Here is a 27,867-nt window from a genome sequence, read left to right as displayed (position 1 = left end):
CTCTTCTGATTTTCAGATCTGACCCACTCTGTAGGAATAAAGCATATAAGTTTCAAACAATGCAACAATTAGATGCCCAGGGGCAAGTATTTAAAGGTATGAGTTCAGAGAGCGTGTCTTTTGGGGCTTCCAAAATACTCAGTCAAGCTCATTCGCATAGTAATTCAAACAGTTCAAGGTGCATCAGAGTGGCTGAGATGAACTAATGTTCAGCTACAGATTGCGGGTAACATAACATGACAAATAAAGTGTTTTCCTTTGTTATGATTGCTAATGTATAATAACCACTACACACGACACTACCTCACAAAAAAGTGTTGAGCCAAAATCATTCATAATTATAGTATATGTTTACTAAAGCGACATTCAAAGGACTCCAGCATCAGGAAAGTGAAGAGTTTGCTCTCTAAAGAAGCTACATGAATTAATTCATTTATTTTTTCTTTCCTTCCGTGGGTCTCTATTCCTTATTCAGCTTTGTATGGCTGAAACAGCATAGCATGACAGGCCTATATTAGAGACAGAGTGCAGCTGTGCACTGTCTGAGGGCTTCCAGTTCCTCATCACTTGTTGACTATAAAATATTTTTAATTGGAAATAGCTGGCAGACAGCATAGCAGAAGACGATGGCAGAATGATGGTACTAATTTGTTGGCAATTTGGTTCAAGTTATTCTTATTAAAGACCTGGTTCCTTATGTCCTTTCCCAAATAAGCACGTATTTAAGGAAAATAAAATGTGCTAGGCATGAATCAAATAGAATTATAAATGCTGCAGGTAAAGAGCAGTAAAACCTTTCTCGCGTCTGCTCTGAATTCAATCTGGTGATCAGTTCACTCCTGAATGTGTGAGCAACGCATCCGTTCCAGCTGAGAACACTGACGGACATCCTTCCTCCAGCTGGGGCAAAACTGGAGTGATTCAGGGCAAGGAAAAAGTAAGTAAGCACACCATTATATCTGGACAAAGAAGGAGTTGGAAATCCTTTGCGGTAACCTACTAAAGATGTGACTGACGTATGAGATACATTACAAGTGTCTGTCATAATGCAGATGTTAACAGCATGTTGAGGTAAATGCCTGGTTTCCTGTTTTAAACCATGGCTCAGAAAAGAGGAGAATAAAAAACACATTTCACAGATCTGCTTATTTCAGGGCCTCAAGAAGTCACCAAACTAACCCACAAACTTGAATCCAGTTTGTGGATTACAGCACATCATCTAGAAATATTGTTGACCTTATTTAAGAGATTCAAAATGCACTGCTGTCCTCGTTAAGATAATCTATTGCTTAACTACCCTTACTGCCAGGAAAATGCATGTAATTTCAAGGTCAACCTTACCAAACTTGAACTTCAAGCCATTAGCTCTTGTTAAGCTTTTGCCAACAAGACTGGAAAGTGTCCCACTATCAGTTCTCACCACACCTACTAGTTTGTGTGATATGACCTCTCCTCTTGTCTTCAGTGATTTAGAAAGTGGCACATCTTAAGCCTGAGGAAAGGTTTGTTTCCCAGTCCTTGGATCAATTTTAAGGCCGCACTTACTGTCACACTGGTATTTCCACATCCTTCTTGAAGAGCGGACATTACAGCAGGCTTGGTATCACGGTAGCTGTCATGTTAACACCATGTGGATGGGCAGGGCATTTCCAAGTCTTTAGGGGACACTATTCTTTTTATATCCCAGGATCAGAGAAGCTGTTTTGTCACTATGGTACTCTGAGTTCAAAATTTTCTAAGGTAATGGTCGAATCTTTCTTTAAGCCATGTACAGTGGTCGAGATTAATCTCATCTAACTTTAGACCTTGATAAGACTAAAAGGTGGGACTTATAATCAAAGGAGAAATAAACACTGGCATCTCCAGTTTGACTCGACTGTGTTTTCAAAGGCCCGCTAGAGACGTCTATCTCTCCCCATGGACTGTCAAAAGCATCCAGGAGAGCTAGGCTCTGTTAAGGGTCTAACAGAGGACAGGGTATAGCCAGCGTAAAAAGAAGAAATTGTTTCCTTATGCCTTTGTTTCTAGAGGTACTGTCTTGAGTATACCTGTACTAAAACACATTTTATTGTGACTATTTCAGCAATTATTCTGATGCCGCTGTTATCTTGTTTCTTTCTTTATTTTTTTAACCTAACAAACTTTGTGTCACCTAAGAACACTACTTGAAAAGACTTTATATGATCATCTATGCTCTTAATGAAAATACTGACTAGTGCCAGGTTAAGATGCAGTGCTAGAAGTATATCTGTTCTGTGCCGTTTCCTTTTACACAACTGCTTGAGATCTGTCTAGGAGCAACGTCATGACATGTTTGTTGTGTGTTGTGCTGCCTTAATTTTATAGAATTAATGTTTCTTAGTCAAAATGTTAGTCAAATAGTAAGTCAAATGCCTTGGAGAAATCCAAATATGAGACATCAGTATAGTTATCGTTGCCTGCCAGCTTTAGAACAGAAAATAACAAACAAAACCTACCTTCCAATAAAAATACTAAAAGCTTTTAATTCTTTTTTCTATAGTCCAAAACCCATGCTCCAGTATTTTTACCCTATACTGTCAAGACAATCATCTGATAGACACCTGTGTTATTCCTTCCATCATTTTCAAACATCAAACCAGTACCGAGAGTTTTCCAGTCCTCGGGAATTTCTTCAGTTTTCCAAGCTTTGCTAAAAATTAGCCATAAGCCTTCAAAGACCTCCTTGGCTATTTTTTTTTATGACTTTTGGACGCAAGTTATCCAACAGATGCTGCCCTCCCTCCTCTGTAGTTACAGATGGTAACTTTTCTGTTCCATGCACAACGTCGTATGGACACAGCTTCCAGCTTCTTTCCAAATACAGAAGAAAAACAGCTGTTGAGCACATCTAACCACCCTAGTACACTATTCACAACTTCATCATCTGCATATAGCTGATCTTACCTGACCTAGGGATTTTTCTTTTCATGAATATTTGTTTTCTTGTCTTCAACTCTATTGTCTCAGATGGGAATATTTCATCCTTAGAATGATGTCTCTTCTGTGCGTTTTCTGAATCATGTTACGCATCTTCCTATAAGAGGCATGTAAGGCATACGTTTTATTGAATACAGTATTACAATTCAGCAAAGAATCAGAAAAAATATTTTCTGTTGTTTCTTATGATTACACATAAGAAGAATGAAGACTCAGGCCCTAATTAAGCACAGTTTCTTCTTCTTTTATTTCATAGGATAAAACAGAAGGGAGTTATTACATTTGCAGTTCATGTTTAATAATGTTTACATTAATTTACTTCTTTTAGGTCTTATGTGGCAAATATCTATTCACAATCAAAAGCTCTAAACATACTACCAGAGCTGTACAAAGCAAGTCTCACTGCCAGTAGGATTTGGATACTTGCGTGGGCATCTTCTGTCTTTTACAATATTTACAACTTCCCCTTCTGCTCTCTTACCTAATTGTCATCTCAGAAACTTAAGAGATTTGTTTTGCTGTCTGTAGAAAAGCAGAAGATAATTCTTTTGCTCTCTTACCTAATTGTCATCTCAGAAACTTAAGAGATTTGTTTTGCTGTCTGTAGAAAAGCAGAAGATAATTCTTTTGCCCTTTAGCTCAGCAGAATAAGACTCCAGTCTCCAAAGCTGTATCTGACCTATTTGAGAAGACTGTAACAACACTTCTGCATTTGTTCATACAGGATCAGAGGAAGAAGAAAAAGTGTAGTAAGTGAAAACCCAGACTTCTCACTACCTTTTTATTTTTGATATATGATTTAATTTATTGAATTATTTAATTAGTTTAATAATGTGTTAAATAAATATTAATTTATTTAATTATTCTCTTGGAATTTCCAGTTTGCAGGAAGTTTCAAAAAAACATGCATTGTAGTTAGACCTGATTCAGAACACAGTATTTCAGAGGGAAAAAAACTGAAATCCCTGAGGAACAGAAGCTCTATCTTTTGGGCAAGTCTTGAGTTTTGAAGCAAAATCTGACTTGCGTTTTGTGTACTACTGTACATTCAAGACTTGGTCGAAACCCTGGGAAAAGACATAGTCTTGAGCAATTTTTCACCAAGTTTAAAACAGGAACTGCTGGACATTTCATGGAGGAACAGCAAAATATACATAGTAAAAAGTATTTATTGAAATATGCAATTATTATAATTAATAATACAGCTAATAATAAAGGTCTTTCTCTGCCAAAGCTTGAGGCACTCTCCAAGTCATTAAAAGAAATCACAATAACTATTAAAGAAAATATAGAGCATAGCAGAACTATGAGATGGAAAATAGTTATTACATCACTCAATTCATTCTCTCTCTGCCAGTGGAGGATTGTAATATTAAGTACAAATTCATCTTCAATATTTGGATGTGGGTTTCCAACTTTTTTCAGCGTAGCAACAACTCTTTCAGCATAACAGCTAATGAAATCTTGGCTCTCTGGCCCTCAGCTTGAGAATTTCTCTGAGATGTAAAGCTTGCCAGACTTTTCTGTGTGTTTGCCCAAATAAATGTAGTAAAATAGAACTGTTTAGATTGCTGTTTTTCCTGTTGCACTTGTTCTCCAGCCAGTAATCCTACATAAGAAATAGCATTTTGCATATGGTGTTGCAAAATGGGTCATCTGCATACAGTACTGCTAACTTATTTTACTAGAGCAGAAAGTAAGTCTTGACATTTTTCTCATTTCATTTGCTTGTAGCTGTCAGAATAAATTGTCTGCATGGACCAGTTACCTAAACCCAACACTTTCTAGATGGATATCCCTGTTATAGCTCAAATAAATAAAATATTCAATGAATTTACAGCGGCACAAAGGGCCAGATCTAGCAGAGGTCTTAAACGCTTCCAAGTGGAGTTCTTGCAGGCCTCAACTGCAGGCACCAGGATCTAGGATTCAGTCCACCCAATTTTGTAGATGCTCATCTAGGGGGTGTGAAAATGAGTACAATATGGGTCTTGGACATGCCTGTGGCCACGCACATTGAAATCTCTCCACTGGGCCATGCTGCTCTGTCAACTCCTGCACCCCAGCGCATTGTAGACCAGAGCTGAGCCCCAAAACTGCTCAGACAAGTGCTTCAGGGCTTGCTCAGGCATGCTGATGCCGAGGGAGCTTTCAGGTCAAATGGGAAGTAAGTTCAGCAAGTTTAGTGAGCTTAGCAAGTTTAGGTTGAGCAGGTGTGGGATTTTGTTTGTTTATTTTTTGGATCAGATGTACCTAAAGTTCATCTCAGTCCTATTTTGGACTTCTCTGTCCTTTTGGTGGGGAAAGGTTACAGCTGGGTCGAAGTCACTAACACGAACAGGATATTAAGTGTGTCACCAGGAGGAGAACTTGGTCTTTCAATTAAATATGCTCAATACTTAGGAAAAGGGAACACACAGTAGATTTTTCCAGTGTATTGAATGCTGCTGCCAGATTGGAGGGGGGAAATAGCTGATGGGGACAGAGAAGAGGCCTACACTAAGACATCATTTGGGTTTTTCTCTTTTTACTGTTTTCACACTCTTGACATTGGTATATAAAGCCTATTTTAGGAATGCAGGCCTGGATTGTCAAGTCCAGATCCTTGCTTATTAGATAGGCAATTCTCCTAAGAACCTCATTATTCCTTGACTGTGCTTATGAGTCACTTCCAGTTTGCTCAGTCTAGGGAGGCCCACTTTGCAGGTGGAAACAAGTCCAGCATTCATTTATTCAGGTCCTATTTTTTTGTTGTCCTGTCAAAAATGTATACATCATAAATCTCCTTTTTTTTTCATGAAACACTGCGGGGGTAGGTGCATATGTACAACTTCCAACAGGCGTTCAACATTCACCTGTCAAACCCTTAAGAACTTTTCTCCATTCCTGTACCTGCACAGTCACGCAATGTCCTCCCTCAAAAAAAGAAAACTAATAGGATTCAAATAAAACAAATAGAGAAGCTGATATTGATCTAAGCTGACTACAGAGGAAAGTAATTAAAAGGCTGATTATTGTTCCTGTGATGCAATTTTGAGCATCAGCACAATCTATTCTCCACTTTGTTTATCCTGCTATGCTCAAATAAATAAAATCCCCATTTTTTAATTATTTAGCTTAGTGTTTCAAGTGACAGTCCCCTCTGGTATTACCTTGTGTGTGAGTATAGGACCTATTTGTTTTTATAGCTTCTCCTCTTATTCACGAGCTCACCCAGGTAGTACAGTGAATTCAAAACCAATGATTAGGTACACAACCAACTGTTAATCCCTTTCTGCTCCAGCTGTTTGCAGGGAAAAAAACATGACATATTTGAAGATCTTTTGTTTTTGCTATATAACATTGCACAGTTACTTTCAATCAGTTTATAGAGAGCTGGCCTAATGCTGATCTCACAGATGTCAGCAGTAAAACTCCTGCTGGCTCTAATGAAAGCAACTTAAGCAAGGGTGAGGACTTCCGGAAATGCCACCTTTGATTGCTGGAATGGCTGCTTTTCTGAGAGGAAAGATTTCCCCTACTGGAGCATTCTGCCTCTCCACAACAGCTACTAAGAAAGACTGTCACAAGAACCACAGGAATTTCCCCATGGCATCTCAGTGACACTGGATGCTCAGGCATACTGCTTCAGGAACTCCCTTGGCTCAGGCATCGCTGTGGTTCCACGTAACCGACCCCCTGCTGCGCTAAAGAGCCCATGTGCTTAAAGTTAAATATGGACTATCTGAAAGTCCTTTAAGGTAATTTTAGATACTAATATAGTAATAACAGTGAGTCTTAACCAAAGCTTTTAAATACTGAGGGGAGTATCATTGTGTGCTTGACCTACCCGCATATTCTTGTGCCGCCGCTGCTGGAAGGAGAAAATCAGATGACCATGAGGGCTGTTTAGTCTGGCCATTCTTACGTTCTTCGCTGAGTCATTTTTAAATCTCTGTTTGCTTTTCAGGCTCTTTGCAAGACAGTGTGATCGCTCTTCGCTGTAAGGATTTCCAAAACTACAATTTCACCATTAGAAAAAAAAACAAAAAGGACCTTCTAAAGCTGGTGCTTCTAAAGCCAGCTAGATCTCACTGGCTTATTTCCACAGAACTTCACCAGCTCTGCTAAATGAAAGCACATTACTGTGTTGGTAATGCTTGTGACAACGCAGTTATTAGACTCTTTAACTGCAACTTGTGTGCCCGAAGCTAGGCATCCAAAGTATAGAAAGACATCTCTCCCAGATTATATACTTGGACTTGGTTGTAATACAGTTGGTTAATTGTTCCATACCTCTGGCAATAAGCCTTCTCAACATCAAGGTCTTCATCCTCAGTGGTCTTCTCAGGATGGCAACTTTCCACCTACTCCAGATACAATATCCCACAAGACTCAGTCAGTGTTTTAAATATTGGCAAGCAGATGGCCCATGTGGAATTGACAGCTATGAAACTGGAGACCCCTGTGGGAGACCCCTTCAATTTCTAGAGCAGCAGCTGGCAGCCAGGTTGGATACCCTAGGATGTGTCTAATGGTACTAGATATATTTGTTTAGACAAATGAACTGAGACCTGAACACCTTATCACTTTTCTTGCCCACAATCACTTGCTGACAAGCTGTATTTTAGCCAGCCTGGGGAGAGCTGTGGGTAGCTTTCTGCCAACCACAGGTAGCTCGTGAGTTTAACTCTGGATTGCACAGGAAAAGAAAACAAAATCTGTCAGTTCTGCGATTTCTTCACACTGTGTGGGGCCTTTCATGCATGTCATATATCACTGATTCCCAGCCCTTAGCAGGCCCTTAGCCTTCAGCAAAGTGGGATAAACTAGAAAGATCTTAAGTTCCTAAAAATATGGAGAGAAACTTGATGCTGAAGGCCTGGGCCATCAAGCTGCAACTAGGAGTTGCCCTAGTCCTCAGAGGCTAGTAAATTCCAAAAAAAACCTCTGAAACCATTTTATGGCACTGATGCCAGCTGGCATGGGACACTTCATGTCTGCCCTGTTACACTCTCTTACTCTCCCAAATAGGATAGCAGCACCCAGCTACCTGTTGGGAATGGTGCCTGGGCCATGTTAACTCCTGGAACGTGTTGGTGCTGTTTCACTCCACCCTTCCCATGCATTTTCTACATTTTTTATCTTACTACACCTTTTTTTTTAAATAATATCCCAGAATCACAGAATCACAGAATGGTTGAGGTTGGAAGGGACCTCTGGAGATCATCTAGTCCAATCCCCCTGCTCAAGCAGGGTCCTCTAGAGCATATTTCCCATGATCGCATCCAGGCAGGTTTTGAATATCTCCAAGGAAGGAGATTCCACTACCTCTCTGGGCAACCTGTTCCAATGCTCTGTCACCCTCACAGTGAAGAAGTTTTTTCTCAGGTTCAGATGGAACACTTCCTGTGTTTCAGTTTATGCCCATCGCCTCTTGTCCTGTCACTGGGCGCCACGGAGAAGAGACTGGCCCCATCCTCTTGACACCCTCCCTTCAGGTACTTGTACACATTGATGAGATCACCTCTCAGTCTTCTCTTCTCCAGGCTGAACAGGCCCAGCTCTTGCAGTCTTTCTTCATAGGAGAGATGCTCCAGTCCCCTCATCATCTTTGTAGCCTTCCGCTGGACTCTCTCCAGTAGGGCCATGTCTCTCTTGTACTGGGGAGCCCAACACTGGACACAGTACTCCAGGTGAGGCCTCAGCAGGGCTGAGGAGAGGGGCAGGATCACCTCCCTCCACCTGCTGGCAACACTCTGCCTAATGCACCCCAGGATGCACCATTGGCCTTCTTGGCCACAAGGGCACACTGCTGGCTCATGTTTCACTTGTTGTCCACCAGCACTCCCAGGCCCTTCTCTGCAGAGCTACTTACCAGCAGGTCAACCCCCAGCCTGTACTGGTGCATGGAATCACACAGATAACACACAGATTCTGTGTGGTAACTGTCTTACCCATGTCCTACTCTTTGGAATCACACAAAGTTGGGTAAATACAGGATCCAGAGCCCTCCTACTCTCCTCTTCAGTCTCCTGGAGTTCTTTCTCCTTTCTCAGGTCATCAGGCCTCCTTGAGCTCCTCCCCCAGTTACTGTTTGCCGTGGTCCCTAGAGGTAGAGGAGCAAGCTGTGAAGAAGGCAGCATTAGGTGAAGATGATACTACCTCTCTTCAGGAAGAAACTGAAGTTCACTCCCACATCAGCGGTGGTGGTATCGTCTCACTGCCAGGAGCTCACCAAAGGCCTGGTCTATTACAGACTATGGGAACAGTCATATTACTCCTCAGGAGGCCTTTGGGCATGCTTCATGGAAGTCTGGAATCAGGGACAAAAGAAGACAGGCTTTGGCTCCTACAGTGAAAGTAAACAAAACAAAACAAAACAAAACAAAACAAAACAAAAAGAATGGGTAGGTTTGAGGTACCATTCAACATATATAGCAGTATCCAAGGTCAAGTCGACTGTGGAGACAGTCAGGTGAGAGAGCTATCCAAAGGACAGCAGGGTCTCAATGTTATACACTTACTGAGAAGCCACTTGTCATTCATATCATTCATTCTGACTATGCTAGCTTTGAGACCTGTGGCTGACGAAATAGTTGCACTGATCTAAAGCAAAATCGCCCTCATCTCCCACTAGTCTCCCTGGCTAGTCTGCGCTCATGAAATCTCAAGGATGCACAAAAAAGACCCTGCTCTCAGTAGATCTCCTGTCTCACTCCTCTCCTGCTGTCCAAGTGTCAAGAAAAGTAGATGTGGGCTTGATGCCTTTTGCACTATCTTGCTGCTTTGTTCGCAGGCTGCCCTGTGACCTGCTTTGCCCATTGATAATATAGTGGTTTATCGTCCATAACTGTTTTAGCCATGGCTTAGGGACATAAGTTGTCAAGGATGTGTGGGGTGCAAATGCTGCCACAGATGTGTATGGCTTTTTTAGCACCAGAATTTAGTCATTTACTAGAGATAATACCAGGACAGTGGTAGCATGGGGATGAGATGACCCAATGACAAGCATTTGGGTGCCTGAAGCAGCCCAGCTACCTGAAATAGGCCAGGCGAAACCCAGCTCTAATGTAGCACCACCTCATAAAAGAGAAGAAAGCACCATTGTGTGGCACTGGGACAGCTTGTCTCATAGCGTGTCGATAGGTTGCTGGCAGAAGAATAAATGGGTCAATGTAGTTCTTTGGAAAAAGAAATGGGTCTTCACTGGTGTCATTTCACAATGCTTCTGTTTATCTCTGTCTTCTCCGTTTTCAGTGGCGTCAAGGTAGTTATCCCTTCTCCTTTATCGTGATTTTCTTCCATCATTCCTCCTCTCTACTTAAAGTCCACCTCTTCATATCAATAATCCCCACAACTAGAACCAATTTGGTGAAGAAACAACATGACAATGAGCATTGGTAGTATCTTTTTGACCAGTATTTCTTACCGTGAATACCTCTTCAGTACAAATTCTAGTTTGCTATGACACTAACATCTGAAATAGTATCAAAATTTTACTGAAATCAAGATATGTGAAATGTAAAAATAATTTTATTTTTGACTATCAGCTGCTTTTGACATTGTAGGTTGGGTAAACTTTTTGAAGACTGCTTGTGAACAACTTGCTTTCTAGATTTCTTCCCAGAAAGTTTCTAACTTCTGTTTTACTACATTCTTAAGAGTATGCCCATTTTCACAGATAATCCCTGTCCACAGCAATCTCTCCTTACATTAAAATTCCTATATTTGTCTTTTTCCTGTTTAAAATAATCTCTAATTTTGCAATCCATGCGTAGATGAATAGTAGAGCTTTAATGGATACTTTCATTTGGGGGAAAAGGAACCAGTTAAATGCAACCATCTTCTAATGATTTTACACTTATCTTCCACTAAAGTCTGTGTAATTCTCTAAAGGCTGTTCTTCACAGTTAATAAAAGGTAGCTGTTCTTAAGAATAGTGGGTTAAGAGGTCTGTACGATGGTGGAGTTTAAAGCACTTGAGCTTAGATTAAAGCAGTCTAAATTCTATCTACATCTCTGTCCCTGTGTTTCCTTTTGGTTGTCTTTAAGTCTCCAGACGTACATGACTACAGGGCACACTAAGTCCCTACATTAGATCAAGTTTAAACTGTCTGACCCTGTACTTTGGTGCCCAGATGTAACAGCAGCCAGCATTTCCTAAGTTATTTAGCTACTTTACCATGGGTAACTTACAAAGTCACTTAGTAATGCCTCATAGGTTACTTACCTTAGGGGTTTTTGCTGCTTATTGCTATAGTAGTAGTTGATAAGTAACCCGGAGTACCATGACACATAGCTCCATTTGCACTTTTTCTGAACATGTAAGTAAGATTGAGGGTAATCGTGGCAAAACTAGGGCTTTGCAGATAAGATTTCAAGTCTTGCTCCAGACTTACTTCAAATCTCTCTCCTGCTGAAAGCTGCCTGCACTCCATGCAGCTTAAATGCACATGTGGTTACGTGAGCTGAGATCTGACCTAGATCTGATGTTAAGCACATTGTTCCCTTTTGTGCTGCTGGCTGCAGAAGCATTGTATCATAACCAGTCTAGCTGCACCAGCCAACTACTTTATCTTCATCTTTGAACAGGTTCTTAGTCTTGGATAATGATGTGTTACTGTTGGTCAGATAACACTGACTTTTGAGGAGCTGTTGCAAGCTGCTACAGTATTTGCTTTCTGCCTAGCTTTCAGTCAAATGTTGGTCAAGAGATTTCTAAAAGAAGGAATTTCCATTATATTGTTTCTGATTAGCTTTTTTTTGCAGGACTGCTGTAGAACTGGGGAAAAAAATGTTATTCTGGAAAAGAAAACAATGGATTCTCTAACACTAATTTTACTTCAAATGGAAGATCACTTGTATGATCGACTTCTTACTGCTGAATGGAGAAGTGGCAGTACCTAAGAGGAGAAAGTTTGGCATGGAAAGTACATTGATAGGTAAGAATGCATCTCAGATACTTTGGTGTGAGAAAACACTTTGCTAAAATATGGAAAAATGTAGAAAGATTTACAGTTAAAACTTTGAAATTGTAAGTACATAGGCCTGAATGTTCTCATAAAAGTCTCCGCATTAATTTTATCACAAACACATCTACTCTTTCATAACTTTACATTAAGTCATGTACAAAGACTCATCAAATAGAACAGAAGAGTCTTCTGGCAAAAGAATATCCTTAAAATGTTTACCTAGTCATAACTAATAGCTTTTGATTGTTCCTTAGTAAGCTTGGAAGCCATTATAGAAAGTGCAATTAAGAGTCTTGACATTTACTGTGCGTTCCAGTACAAATTTACTAATGGATACAATTCCGTTCCTTTTCACACCACACAATGCCACAAATTCAGTTCAGAGTAATGCAGACTTCCAAGGGTGAGCTGGGAGTAATTACACAGAAGGTCAAAAGCCTCTTGCCCTGCAGTAAGTACCATTTCTGATAGGCTTGCTAGTTTGTTTAAACAGAACTTTACAATCAAGCAGATATTGGAAACGATCTCAAGGAGATTACCTTTATACAATGCTAAGTCCCCATTACAAAGAAAGATATGCCTCATTTTCAATTATTTTACTTCCAAAAGGAAAAGCTCATGTGGAAGGTCACTAAGAGAGAAGGGTCTTTTAATACTGAGGTGCAACTGAAGTTCTGGTTATTGTGAGCTGCAACTCTATATCCTAAGTAGGATTTTATTATCAAACTTGATACTGACACTGGTCTGAACATCAGGCCTGGTGCAGACAAGCTGCATAGCTGTCTTTAAACTAGCATCAATGCATGAAAGGAGTGGCACTTTTGTAATGGAAAATGAATACCGATGAGTTAGAAATGCAGATATTTCTCCAATTATTTTTCAGAGAAAAGGAGTGGAAGAGATGCTGATTAGAACATGCTAACCACATAAAGCTGACTTGTGTGTGAACATGCATATATACTTTTTCCCAGCGTTTATTTTTCATCAAAAAGAATAAAGTCAAAGTTGTTCTGCTTCCTCTCCCCACCCTCCACATAACAATTCTTACTGAATAAAGTATTAGTCCAGTGTAGATACAGATGTCAACATCTTGACTGACAAGAAATTTCTTCTAAGAAAAAAGCACAATTAATTTATCTTTATTTGAAGAGTGAAGACCTGCAGCCCCTGGACCAAGTTTGTATGGAGGTTCTTCAGGTTCTCTAGGCTAGCCCTGAGAGTTGTACAGACTCGACACAGGATCAGGGGTATAGCTATATTCAAGGGGTATAGCAGCAGGCAATAGGCAGACAGACATTACTGTGGTGAAAGCAGTCTACAGCATCAAAGGTATTCCTCAGTACAGAGAGATGCATTACTATTTATTTATTTTTTATTTATACTGAGTATTTGGGATACTCACAGACCTTAACTCAAAAAGCAGTGCCATTCCCTGATTTTAGAAACAAACATCTTGGGAGCTCCTGAAGCACTTCAGCTTTGAAAGAAAAATAAGTAGAAACTTTTGCCAGTATGCTATTAAAATGCCAAGAACTCCACATTCACTATTAGTCAGAATTATCAGAGAGGCAAGTTGGCAAAAAGCCTGAACCAAGTGGTGAGTCTTCGGTCCCTTGCTGAACATGGGGAAGCTCAGGTTTAGGAGTATTTCTAACAGGAGGAAGAACTGCTAAGGTAGCAATTAACTGTCTTCCAGAACATCACACCCAGACTTCCTCCTTCCCTTGCCTTCCAAGCTCACTGAAAGAGCATTGGTAGCATGGGAAAGACACTACTAATTAACTAGTCTCTGGCTCATGTGATGACCTTCACATTACATTTCATCTGGTGATGAAGCATCATATTCTCTCATCACCCCATCTTACTCCAAAGGCTTGCAGTCCCCTTGACTCAGAGTCCCATATAGAGAGTGCAGCCCATCCAGTCCATATAGGACGGGGAAGATAGCAATTAGATCTACTTATAGAAAAAGGAGCTCCTCTACTCAGTGATGATGAGATCATAGCTGTTTTGCTGCAATAATCTCCCACTTGCAGCATGTGTCACAGTTATGAACTGTTTGGCCTGTAAATCAACAGGTTTGATCTTGTCTCTGGCTCATTCCTGAATAGGTTGCTGAAAGGCTCTCTAAAGCACCTCCACCTTTTAAACGGACTCCACCCTCTTTACTCACACTGGGTTATGAGGAAGTTGCTGCCTTTTTATTTGTTGCTTAAACTGAACTGTTAAAGATCATAAATGTATTTTATGCACCACATAAATTGTGGGGCTTCTTTCAAGTCTTACAACAAACGAGTTCTTTAGGTATGAATGTGTTACCTTCGAGACGTGGACGAGGGAGTAGATTACATTTGTTCCAGGATACAAAATGTGCACAGAAATACGGGATCTCAGCTGGGTTCAGCACTACTGACACACAGTCTGTTAGAAATTTTAGTTCCAAAGAAGGAAATCATCCACTTGTATTTCTGACCACATCTGAATCAAATCCAAAAACTAGGCCCATGACAGTTTTGGATCCAACATGGTCTTAAGGATGGGTTCATTGGCATAAGCCACATTTTTGTTGAGAGATTATTTATAAGCACACACATTTCCACACAGCACGTCAAGTGAGTTATTTCTCAGCCGCTCGTGTCAGACCTCAACACTATGTCCCTTGTGCTTCCAAAGCACCGGCCTGAGACGGAGATGATTCTTTGCTTTGGTGTTTGCTTCGGCTGCTGGAGTGAATGTATTATGGGTCTATAGGGGCATGCTTGGGGAGCAAGATTTCACTTAATTCCAATTCCACGTCATTTTATTTAAATAAAGATGCCACAGATTCTGCCTTTTTTTTCCCCCAGTTAGTCATAGATGCGCATGCTCTGAATTCTTTGGCCAGGGGCTGCTGCATCGGCAGCCACGGCTGCGAATGCACAAGAGGCTTTTAGACCTTCCCACCTCCTGTGCAAGAGAGCTCCTCACATGCAGCCTGCAAAAGTCTGTCTGTCCAGGTGTAACTGGCCTGACCTCCTTGTGTTTGGCCTGACCTCCTCATGGTACGCTGACAGCTTCCTAACATGCTGGACATGCCTGAACACAGAAAGTACTAAAAGCCTCCAAATGAAGTCTCCCATTGCACCTGCCCTTGTGGCCTCTCAGATGGTCAAGCATGGATTTGGCTTGAGGACGGCCTCAGGTAACCCTCAGGATGTAGTGTAGTTATACTATATGTCAGTACACCTACATGTTCTTGCGAACCAGAATCTCTCTTGGCCTCTGCAGTGGAAACTAGAAGTAGGTGCGCCAACTTGTATCGATAGGGAAATGCACCCTTAATCCATGAATGTTTGCTTTATAAAAACTGAAATATTGTAAAAGCTATTCCTTTATGCAATGCAGCCTACAGATTATGGACTCAAGAGACAAGGCATGGATTAACTGCATTACCACACAATGGACATATGTCAGTTTGCTTTTTATCACTGTCAAACAAGCATTGGGAAAGAGTCATAAGAAAAATATTTGTAGTAATAAATCCCTGTAGCAACATCTTAACATGATAACGTTCAAACTGAACACTCAAAAAACCTAAAAGTATACAGAATGCAAAGTGACTCAGGTACTCCAGGTAACCCATGACATATTGCAGAATAGTTATATTAATACTTCTGGATGGCTAATAGAAGCTTCAGGAGGAAATGCACTTCACAGGGTTTAGAGAAGAAACTAGAAACATCTGGGCTGCTAATCTTAGTGCAATAAGTACAGACAACTTTTCTTACCATTAATGACATGACCTATGCCGGTAAACATCTTCCAAAATGTAAGAAGCACAAATCATAGCTGCTTTTGTATGTCACACAACAAGGTATGTACTGTTCTCCAGTCTCACATAATCATGGAAATATCATCACTGCAGTAGTTTGCCTCCCTGTGGATTTTTCCCCTTTATATGCTTATGCTGACAGTTTGCTTTGCTTTACTTTAGTCACTAATGTGGTTAAAATTTGTAACCTTCTTGATGACTGCCACGGTTACAGAGCACATCTCTTTCAACAGGTTCCCTTTTCCTGGCGGTAATACAATGTCTCTGATTCATCCATCGCAGGATAGTGGCAGTGAAATGAGTGGAGCTCACTGTCTCTTGGCACTGGCGATCAAACTGGGAGCTGGTGTAAGCTGGGAAATTACCATGGAGCAGAGAATACCTTCCTCGACTTTGGCTTTTGAGGTTTAGTTTCTTTGTCGCTGTTTTTCTCTTTCATTACATTTCAGGAACCAGAAGAGGAATGCAAGTGTTTCCATATCACACTGTATAATTTAACAGAAGACTAATATTTTTTCTGGCAGCTTTTGTAGCTTGTAGAGATGATTTCTTAAATCAGGCTTCCCCTTCCTTTCTCCCTCCTTACCCCTTCCCTCTGAATTAAACTGCAATATTTTGAAAAGCAGAGCTGTTTGACTGCAAAGTCCTTTCCAGCATTTAATAAATTAGGGATGGATGAATATGGCAAACGTCTTTGGTAAATGCGCTTCTTTTTCAGTTTGTTTTAAAAAAAACGTTTCTCAAGTCTGTTCTACCAAAAACGTGTTAGTTTGAAATGACTGAAAACGTTCCATTGAGGCTGACTTTTAATGAGAACGTTTTCTAAAGAGAGTTTTGAGGGGATAGAGTAGATAAAGAGGGAAAAAAGTCCTTTTTGGTGCTGTATTTTGACAAAATAACAGATACTTTCCAAATTAAAAGTATTCAGGTTTTAGATCCCAAGATGACTGCTTTGGCATCCCACTGAAATTTTTGTTTATATCCTGGCTCTCCTCTGTGAGCCAGGTGTGTTGCTTTGACCACATTTTCCTGTCAATCGTTTCCTATCATTTCTTATCATTTTTTATCATTCATAAAAGCCAGGAGGCCCATGAGACACTTCGGCAAGAAAGAAACAGGAGTGCAGCGGCGATGACACCGTCCACTGTGCTCATAGAAACTCATAGAAGCTCACAGAAACACTCCAGTTAAAAGTCCCATAAGACACCTTGACAGTTCTTCCATATAGAAAATGATACTTTTCAGGCAAAACTTTGCAATTTGGAAACAAAGTTGTGCCTTTGCAATATTAATAATAATGATAATAATAGTAATAATGTTTTTATGGGAAAAAAAATCTCATTTTCTGATAAGCTCTACCATTCACATCTCTATGGTCCTTTGCTTATACAGAGGAAAAGTTTAAAGAAAAGGTGAGCCTGACATGAACAGTGACTAATTCAGAAATCTACACTGGAGGCCTGATCTTAGTAATTCTTTACACCAATGAACAGGAATATCCTGTGAGGTGTGTAGAGAGTTTAGCTTCCTTCCTTGACAAAATTAGGTTTTTATGAAGGCATATTCAATCAGCTGTGAATTAAAAATACAGAATGACTGCAACTTGCTGCCCATATACCTTTTTTGCTGCCGTACAACGTCACGATCTTTTTACTTATAAAATCATATTCAAATAATGCTGTCGTGTTTCTCTTGACTGTGTCAAGTGTAAATATTGATCAAAGCTTCCATCTGCTTAAAATATCAGAAACTGAAAATACTGCTGCCAAAGAGATGGATGTTTAATATACTGCTCAGTACTTCCTTGTTTTTCTCCTTTGTGTTTATCACTGCATTAATTTTTCCCTTGTTGCACCAGCATATTTTTATTATTTAAGCAAATTATCATGGCTGAGGTAAGTAATATGATTATTCCTTGCTAGCTGGCACACCTCCATCCCTTTCATGTGCACAACAGAGTCAGCTATGAATTATATGAATTACAAGGATGTAATGTCCCTGATGGATTTAGTGGTGACTTCACAAATCCTCACTCTGATGAAGACACTAATGTGTACTGTTGCCAGTAATTTGCTGACACCATTGATAGTTAAGGGCACAAATAAAGACGTCTTTCTTGGCACAGTACCATGGAAGCCAAAGCTACTATGAAAGAAAACACTAGCTAGGTGAACGTCAACTTTTGAAATAGGTCTGTTAAATGGCAGATACTGCATCTATATAATGAATAATGCTTTGCTGTGCTCGTAATGTGCTTTCCAAACCATGAATACAAAAAGATAAAAAAATACATCTGAAGGATGTGGTAATAATTTGTTAATTATTTCTGCCTAGCTAAAGTAGTTCTGAAGTAGTTTGGGGGTCACTGTGGCATAAGCATATGGTTGCTTAGGGCCTGACGCAGGAAACGAAATAGGACCCTGATGAGCCAGCTACTTGTATCAGCTTCCTTGTTCACCTGTCTCCCAAGAGGAGTCATGCCTGGCCTCCTCTAGCCCCAAATCCTCATTTAGTACCACTGCCAGAAAGCTGTGAGTTCACCTTGTTGAATGAAGAAGGAATAAATGTTTGCATGACTGCATTGCAATGTGTGCATCTAGGATTAGTATTAGATAGGGAGCAGGGTCTCAGCTTGTTCAGTACTGGTGGGAGGTAGGTCCACAGACCTCCCTTACCCCCACCCAAGTGTCATGCGTGCTCCGCATTTCACCACCTCTACCTAGGAGCTACATAGCTTTGGAGTCAAGAGACCATGGAACGGGTCTCCCCTTTTCCAAAATAAGGATGAGCCCTCCCTCCAGAGCTGCGTGGTAGGAATACCCCAAGGGTAATAGACAGGAGCCCTACCTTATCTGCCAGAAGACCATCATCACAGGAGGTTTTGCCATGTCTTGTCAACGTGATGCATGACAGTACTGACCCATCTCTTCAACTCTTCGCTCTACCCATCACCCCTCCATCCTGCCTAAGCTTCCAAAAAATAAATGGCAAGTCACATTATAGCATTCATTCAGCCAGCACTGGTTGGACTCTAAACTAACTCCTTTAAACATACCTGGAAAACAAGGTCTCCTGTGCCACTGTTGCTCAGGAAACTTTTGTTCTAGGACCTTACAATCTCTCTTAAGCTCTTTTTCCCTAGATGTAGCAGGTCTCACAATTCTGCCACCTATCTCTAACATCAGGTCTTCCTTTTCTGTAACAAAATCTCACCGAGATGCCTTAAAGGTGGCACAGGCTCAATCTCACAACAGCATAGTGATGTTGAAGACCGCAGATTTTACCTCACGAACTGCACACGGCTCTTGGGCAGTGATATGAAAATGCTTCATGTAATAAAGGTATGATTTTAATTACTCAGCCTAGCCCAAGGTGTCAAGCAGGATTATCAATGTCCTGGTAAAAATCTTCATGTTAGAGTGTATTAAGCCTTTGAACTTGGCATAATACAGTGCTGTTGTAAAAATGTGTTCCTTCTCTATCCTTGGGGAATTTCAGTTTTTGCATTTTCTCTGTGGCGCCAAGAATGATAATTTCCTGCCTTCATCTCAAATGAAAGCCAAGTCTCAAATGTCACACGACTCCAGTAGCTGTGGCTTTGAAAAAAAAGCCAAAATACCTGCCCTCTACTGTACAAAATGTAGATGGTATTCAAAACTCTGCATATAAAATAGACTTTTTATGAACTTGACAATGAATATGTTTGTGCATTATGTCAAGCAGAGCTGGGCTTCCTTATTCCGTATGATATAGTTTTTTTAATTGTACTAATTCTCTTTTAATTTACCTGAAAGCTTTCAAACCTCCTACTTGTGTAACATGACATGTCGGCCCCTAGCCCAATCCAGATTATACCTGTTTTAAGCACTCTACATAAATTTCTATCCAATTTTTATCTATTTTAAGCTTGCTGGGACCTGTCAATGTTTCCACTTCATTCTTAGCTGGCAAAGCATTGAGATGACATTTGTAACCGTTGCCAGATGCATCAGTGGCATGGGTTTGGTACATAACTCAGACCTTCAGGCTTTCAAGTCATCTGAAGCAGCAGTCAGCACTGAAGCCAAGGTTTAATATCATTAATGTATTAATTTATGTCAGTGCTTGAGTCCATTTTTTTACTACATTTCACAGAAAATCTCATACTGCTAGCGATTGATCAGACATGACAAATTCCCTTTTGGCTATCGCCTATGACATGGGCTACTTAACTCCAGCATTCCTTTCCAGAATGGAAACTGCAGTTCTTGGTGAAATAATGGAGCTTCTGTTTCTCTGTCACTGTCAGAAATTCAGAGCAATCTTTTCATCAGCTTGGGATGCCAGATCAGATTAAAAGCCATGATGTCAAGAGAAAGCATCTGATGCACTGCTTTGAACATGGTTCTTAGCGGTCTTTGGTCCACCACTTTGTAACAGCACATCAACCTTCCTCTTACTCCCCCCGTTAGAGCAGCAGCCAAAGTGTGAAATAATTAGCTGAGGCTGAGGTCTTTTGGAAACTGCCCTGCTAGAAGAAATTCAAGCCTGCTATAAGGCTGTTAAGGTAACAGAATTACCTCAAGGAACAAAGTGCACTGGCAAAGATGTAAGTTGAAACTCACGGGGTGCATTCAGACTGCCTCGCAGTCGCAGAAATGAGTCACTGCGACCTCTCTATTGAGGAGAATGAGTGACAGTCAGTCCAACTCCCGCTACCCTCAGTTGCCAGGCTCAGGCTTTTCAACAGGGAGTAGTAGTCACAACATATTCGCTATGTAGATTAGCCAGGGTAATTAACATTGGCATGACTCTCCATGGGCTGTAGAAGTAGCCAGGATCTGGCAGCCTGAGAGCAGTGGTTCTCAATCGCTCGTGGCTCTCTTGATCCTGGACATCTTAAAGGTCATGATAGCTAAGCTCGGTGTGAATAATAGAGCCTATCGTGTCCTACAGTCTGAGGAATCTATTGCTGTCCCATTTGGATGCAGTCTTGCTACTAACCCTTCTTTGAATCTTTGCAACACACACATGGAGCGCCTGGTATGAAGTGCGTTGTTGTCATAATGAAATCATGAGGAATCAGATGGAAAAATGTGTGTTTGAGCATTTAAAACTAGACTTGTAGACCACAAAACAGACTTCACAAGTTGAGGTCAAGGTGGCACTAATTAAGACAAGATTATATTTAATGGAGAGTCACCTGGATTGAATTAAGTGTATTTTCTTGGACCTAGCAGGCTGAAATCAGGATAAACAAACTGCTCCAGAATTCCTAGTTGACCTTCTAATAATTATGACCAAATTTGAATTTCAAGTCTTCAGAGCCCCCAAATTATCTTTTATGTAAGAATGCACATTGCTACTCGGGAGGTCTGTTTGTTGTGATGACCAGAGCATAAAATAAATCCCTCACACACAATACCGCAGGTGGAGGCTGCAAAGCTGTTTCTCTGACCAAAAGAGCTAATAGGCCTCCAGTGTAAAACGCATTTTTTAACTCCCTTTCTTCAGACTTTCTTTGTGAGAAACACAATGCCAAAGGAGCTTAATTGCTTTGTTTTCAACTCCATAAACTGCTGACATGTCACTAGTGTTGTGGTTAAGCAGACATGGTAAGTCCACCAGAGTTCAAGCTCATGCTACAGTCAAGCACTGGGCCATCAGTTTTTTTCTTTCTATTGCAAACCTTATTGGTGTTGCTTGCTTAAAATATGAATCTACACATCTACATGAAAACATAGAACAGAAACTGCCTACTATACACACATCTCAATCTTGCAGGTTCGGTCTGCAGCATCTATGTGCCTTACGCAGGGATGATGCCCTGGAGAGGAATAGAAAGGTATACAATTAGGCTGAATCTAATCCTGTTCATTTGCCAGTTTTGGACTATATAATCTACTTTTTCACACCGAGATGAGCATTGGTAAACAGTTCTTCAACATAAGAAGAACTGAGCTGATTCACTGAGCTCCACTTTTCCCGTCAAGACATTTCAATACATACTTAATGACCACACGTAGGTTTTCAGAGCCCTAATGGGCCTGTGTTGATTCTTCGGACCCTATGAATCCCTGGCAGCTTCTTAGTGAATAGACATTCTTGTTAACTTTCACCATTTCTGTTAGCAGTGAAAACAAGAAAAGCTCAGTATCTCTTAGGCAGATGCATAAGGGGCTTCCTTACAGTTCACTGGAAATATCCAAAATTTATGGTTTGAGGTGAAACTGAACTAGCACAAAATTTCAAAATGAAAACATTCCTTGTGGACTCAAAGTCCATAAAGGCTTTTCAAGAGCTAGCCAAGCTTCCAATCTCTTAAGAAACTTAAAACACCTGTCATAAAAAGAAATAAATGTCAGTCTGCCAGCATTTACTTCACGTGATGTTGACCTGAACATTAGGTCCATGGTTCACAGTCTTGGATTAGAAATACTGTTTTTATATTATAAAGAGATTGGAGGACCTAGATTTTCGCATTGGATGAAGAATGCTTGCTCTTTCTCTAATGAATACGGAAATAAATCTGATATAAATAATACTGCAGATAAGACTGTACGAGTTTTTGAAATGTGTCTTTCTGTATTTGGTTAGTCTAAATCTTGGGGCCAGGGAACCGTATTCAAAAGAGGCAAAAAAACCCTAGCATCAATAGTTTTTATAAAGTTTGCAAAAACATTCCTAAAAACTGGTATGTGGTACACATAAATAAAGGTGTAATGATCTAAACGTCTATATTTAGCACCATCTCATTCAGTGCTTCACAGCCTGATTCTATCCAAGACTTAGTGCCGTCACCATCTTCTCTTCCCCCAGACTCAGACTTCTGGGGCCACCGTACAACCACACTTTGTCCTCATCACAGCACCAGGGTTGCTGATGCTGCCCTTGTACCCTTCCATTCTTTCTCCTCATTTCTTACCCACCTCCTATTTTAGTCCTTGGTTCATGCTACAAATGCCCTACACCTCTTCAGTCTTCCACGACCTCTTTTTTCTTCCCCCTAGCCCCACTGCTCAGTCCCTGTCCCATGCTGTGCTCGCTGGACCTCAAAGATAACAAACCTGAAGAGATCTGATAGCAAGTGTGTTGCGTGACCTGCTGCCCCAAGCGGGAACCAGTGGCTTGTAGCATCTGGTTGCGCCTTCTGTGTTGGTGAGTAATGCAGCCCTTTGCAGAAGGATGCTGAGAAACCCCGCGTTCTGCAGCCTATGCTCCTCCCACGTGTAAAAGCACCAGCTCAGGCTCTAGCTAGTGCATTATTATCATCATAGCTAAACGTATTACATGACAGTTATCAAATACTTCCCATCTAAGGAATTCCAGCTGCTTTGTGAACATTACTTAGGCCTACAGTGTTCCACACAGTTGCCACTACAGTCAGCGCAGTTCATCTACGCTGAAAAAAAGATATGTTTAGATATTACATAGGGAGAACGAGATGCATTTGATGGCCTTTGCCTGTGGCATGAAGTGAGTCAAACTGCTCCAGATCTTCTACTTCAAATAAATTGGCTTTGGATAAAAATGTGTCAGATTCTGAAGCAAATTCGATCCCGGTTTGGGACACAAGGATAAGCCTTCAGTTATGACTGACAGGGGACTCCCTGGAGATGTCTAATAATGGGAATCAGCGAGTCACATTTTAGAAGAGATTCACCTTGAGGGTAACACCAGAAGGTTACAGCCTTTGCCTGTGCTGTCTCCTGCCACTCACATTCATTATTTCTGCTCTACAGGTTTAATGATCAATCCTGCAATAGTGCAATTGGTGGTAACTTTGCTATCGTCTCCAGTGGGAGCGCGTGTGGGAGCTTCGAAGTGGATCGTCCAAGTTTCCAATATGGATATATCTTTACTGCCAGGGGGAAGTGTGATCACCGAGCCCCGATCACCCACACAGCATGTCAGTTAGCTCACTCCCTGGCTCTGCTTCGGACTTCCCCAGCTTGCTCTCTTTCCAGGAAAAAGGTCAGCCCGGGTTCGGGGATACTTCCCGCCTGGGACTGCTCGCTCAGAGGAGCACACACTGCAGAGCAGGGAGTTTGGCTGCCTCCGCAGCCCTCCCACGCTCTCCCCGCAGGCTCTGCACCTTCAAACGCCCCTCGTGTCCTCACCCCACACCTCCGAGCGTATGAAACGTTCCTGTGCTTGCACGCTACAAACTGGGACTCTGATGGCCTGCAGCAGAGCCCTGCCATTGCGCCAGGCATTTCAAACACGGGAAGATACACAGAAAATACTCATTACAGCTTTGAGGCATGGGGTTATGCCCACATGGGGTCCCAAAGAGCCCATATGTGAGCACAGCTTGTCTGCTGTAACAGGAGCCAGCACTAAGCAGTGTGGACACAAGCCAACTTTCACCCCTCATCTTTGGGACTAAGGGTTGTTCCCCAGCCCAGCTGAACTGAGCTGCGTAGACACAAGCTTTCCGTGCAAGCAGTAGCCCAAACCTTGAGTAGAAAAGAAATAGCAGCCAGAAGAATTTGGTTTCATATATTTATTAATTCTTTACCGCCTCTTACAGCAAGTTGTCACCTTCCACTGTCACCTTTCACTTCCACTTATCTATCAGGTATCACCACCTCTCCTGCAAGTTACGGCGAGTGAACTAACTTTGGGTCACTGCTGTCCTGAGCTGAATTCAAGTTCAAGACTGCTGGCAACACCACCTCTACTAATAACCCCCCTGCTAGGACAGTCCAGGAAAGCATTTTAAGCCCTGAATCCTTTTTAAAGTTTATGGGTACATGACCATCTACATAAATCAAACTAAAGCTGACAGTCCCAAAGGGCCACATTAGTTTTCCCACAGAAAAAACATGAATGTAGCACTTCTGTCCCACACTTGGCAGGTTATTCATTTATTTTAATTTGCAGCAACCGTGACTGAGTTACATTCATCTTCCCAGATGTTGCTAGTGATGAAAGCTCAAGGAATAAGCCTTTTCTGCTGTTGATGTACTATGTGCCAAACCTCATCTTGAGCCCCTGGCTCCCGCTGTACTTTTCTTGTGTCTGTACTGCTGCTTTGTGATAAATGAAACTTGCAGAATCACACGTACTGTGGTACGGGAACAAGCATCTTGTCTGGGGAGTGGTCAGTGCCAGAGGCTAAAAACTTGTGTTGTGTGTACATCTGCAGAGGCTCGTGTAATAACTAAAGCAAAGTTATTATAACTAAAGCAAAGGTGCTGAGGCTTTGATTACAAATGTCAAACAAAATAGGAAACAAAGCGACTCTAAGGGAAGAAAAAGGCCCAGGCACTGCATTCTCCTCTCCACATCTTGTCACAACCGGTTGCTTTTCTAGTTTTGTTTTATTTGCTCTAAAAGTCTTCACAGTGTTCCCTTCTTGGCACGTTTGCAGAGCGCTGGGACGCTCAGAGCTTACTCTCAGTTAGACTGAAAAGCCCCAGATGGTGTAAACGATCACTTATAAATACATAAATACATGGAATCAAAAAGTCTTGCGGAAATGCTGTACTAGCCTTTTCTCACTTTTTGTAATATGCCTCCTGAACAGATTGCATGCTTTGCTATCCAGCTTCAATAGCCATTTTACTAATTTGCATGAACAGAGATCGGTTTCTTTTCAGCTAACTATACTTTTTAAATTATCACGATATCTGAAGCTCCCCCCCCACCACCACACACCGTTTGAGCATGTGATACCTCCTTGAAGAAGTAACCATCCTCCATTTGCAACAGGAGAGAAGAGGTAAAGGGGCCAGGTTCCCAGCTGAGAAGTAGCCTCAGAGCTTCCCCATCACATTACTTGCCTGTAAAACCTCCACGAGCCTGAGTGTGCAATGCGCCAATAGCCCAGCTGAGGCTAAAACCTCTGCTTCTTCTCCCTGCAGTCCCTGGGGCTTTGCATCGCCCTTGTTCATGCTGGTCTGGTGTCATAGTGTGAGTGACACCAGGCTGACCGGACCACTTGGGTTCCCTTTCTGCTGGGGCAAGCTGTCGCCAACCGGAAGGACAGACGGACTTTGTCATCCCAGCCCAAGCTGAGTCCCTGCTGCCCGTGGTGGGAAGTGAGCTCCAGTAAGGTCCAGGGAGCACTCTGGGCCTCAGGGCATCCCTAGGGGCACCAGCTCAGGTATGTGAGGGAAAAGGCATAAAAAGGAGTTGACATTCGCTTCCTTCCCTTGGCTTTTCAGTTCTAATGTCTGAAAATAAAGAGCTTCAGAACCGCTACTCAGCTTTCACGTAAGCATGCAGCCACCTAACTTCTAAGATACTTAGAGGAAAGCTCCCAAGGTGCCCAGGGGTATAAATTCATGGAGGTATCCAAATTACATTTAGAAAGAGCTAGTCAGTACACCTATACAGTGCATATACATACACATACCGATACCCGTACTTATAGGCCTGCATGCACTACCAGTCACACCTCTGACTATAGCGCAGGCATAGGCTATGTTTAAGCACAAATGAGGAACAGAAGCCTCCTTTATCTCCTGGGTAAGGAGAAGCTGTGGAGCAGCTCCACCAACCCCTCCAGCAGCCAGCCCTTTCTTTTGGTGGCTCCAACACGTTTCCACCAGGCTGCAGAGGCAGAAGAGGAAGCTGTTTCCCAGGAAACCCCCTGCTGTTCTTGCCCTGGCCACACACAGACGGGCTCTGTTCCACAAGGATGATGGAGCAGTTTCAGAGCGCTCCTTTCTTGAGTTTGCTGGTTCTTCAGACATGACAATCTGTGTTGCATAAGCAAGGACTGGGTTTGCTTCTCCTAAAATGAAATGGCTTGGGAGGATGGTCACACATGAGTTGGAGGAAAGAGTTAAGATTTTTCTGCCTGAAAATCACACCCAAGAGAGCGACCGGTTAGTGTGTTAGCTGACGTGCTATAATGACTATCTTATTTATAGTAGTTCATTTTCTACATACATTAAATTTTAGTGTGAATGTATTTCACTATACTTCTTTTCCAGCCATAGATTGCTGGAGGGAGACAGAAAACACCTCTCTAGAGCTGCAAATCTCTTATTTTCATTCCAGACAAAGTATTCTGAGCAGGGAACAGTGATAGAGTTCGTCTGTCAGTGGTGCTGTGTGTATTACATTGAATGTGTCACATTTATGATCCAGTTGATCACAGGAGAGGGAAATATAATAACTCCTTATAGACTGCATACCAGAGTCCCTTCCTGACGTAGTATTAGCAAGAAACACAGAGGGGAGCCCGTAATAAATGTTACAAGGGGAAATACCTTCAACTGATAAGAAGCTGAGCGGATGACAAATCACAAAAGCCTCCAGTGAACCCCGCAGGAGTAGATAACCTTGAGACGTACCTGTATATAAAGATTAAACAGCAACCTGAGCTCGGTGGAGATTTATAGAGCTTTGCAAGTGTCTCAGTTTCACTGTTTGCTTTTGTGGTCGTTTCTGGACTTTATTGTTAGTTTCTATCTGTTACTATTCTGTACAGGCCCAAAAATTCATGAAAAGAAAAGTCACCCCAGAAAATAAAGAATTTGTTTGAAATATTTTACAAGGAGGTTTTATAGATCAATATCTCCAGTGAACAAGACAGATAACCAGGAAAGGGCACAGTGCACCTGTGAGAGGGGTTGTGCAAAGATATAAATAAAAACATGAAGGATAAAATATATTGACATATTTGAGCTCACTGGCTAAATCTGGTTATTCATTCCTCTGTAAGTGGTAGTGCTAGTTATTGTGGGCTATATATTTTTGCTAAGACAAACAGGTGAGGCAGTAAATGCCTTGGTTAGTATGCTTCAACAGGAAGGGCAGTGGCTACTGCTGCTATTCAGGGCCTCTCAGGGAAAATATCAAAGAGTGAAAAAACGTGGCCAGCTACGGACTGGGTCGAAACCTTCCTGAGGAAGACGGTTCTGCCTAAAGGCTTACACAAGACAGCAGGGACCTGAAACTCTTAGGTATTCTTTCTTCCTAAACCACTGACTCACTACAACTTCCGTTGATTGCCTTTCACTCTTCGTCCACAAAAAGAGTATAAGGCCGCCTAATTTGCAAGGCTGGGAGGGTTGATGAGGGACACCTACTTTGGCAGCGCACACTCCAGGGCTTGCTGAAGAGATCATTTCTGTCCAGGAGCAGCGCTGGCTCCTCTTTGGGAAAGGTAAATACTTTGTGGTCAGTGAAATGTGGCTCCTTTGGCCT

At 41.6% G+C, this 27,867-nt stretch overlaps 1 protein-coding gene and 1 long non-coding RNA gene across 2 annotated transcripts in view; one reads left to right on the top strand and one right to left on the bottom strand.

The window, feature by feature from the left end:
• LOC104147463 (uncharacterized) overlaps nucleotides 1–16,323 on the top strand; it is a 42,031-nt gene extending 25,708 nt beyond the window's left edge. The window contains exons 3-4 of the long non-coding RNA XR_011138582.1: nucleotides 11,710–11,882; nucleotides 15,957–16,323. This is a non-coding gene — a long non-coding RNA (uncharacterized lncRNA). The remainder of the gene's footprint in view (nucleotides 1–11,709; nucleotides 11,883–15,956) is intronic.
• Nucleotides 8,840–27,867, bottom strand: part of KLF12 (KLF transcription factor 12) — a 277,654-nt gene continuing 258,626 nt past the window's right edge. Inside the window, exon 8 of the mRNA XM_068929646.1 lies at nucleotides 8,840–9,289. Coding sequence (XP_068785747.1) covers nucleotides 9,222–9,289 — 68 coding nt within the window. The 3' untranslated portion in view covers nucleotides 8,840–9,221. The remainder of the gene's footprint in view (nucleotides 9,290–27,867) is intronic.

This window comes from Struthio camelus, chromosome 1 (genome assembly GCF_040807025.1).
Source record: "Struthio camelus isolate bStrCam1 chromosome 1, bStrCam1.hap1, whole genome shotgun sequence".
NCBI classification, from domain to species: Eukaryota; Metazoa; Chordata; class Aves; order Struthioniformes; family Struthionidae; genus Struthio; species Struthio camelus.
This window is presented reverse-complemented; position numbering and strand designations above follow the sequence as displayed.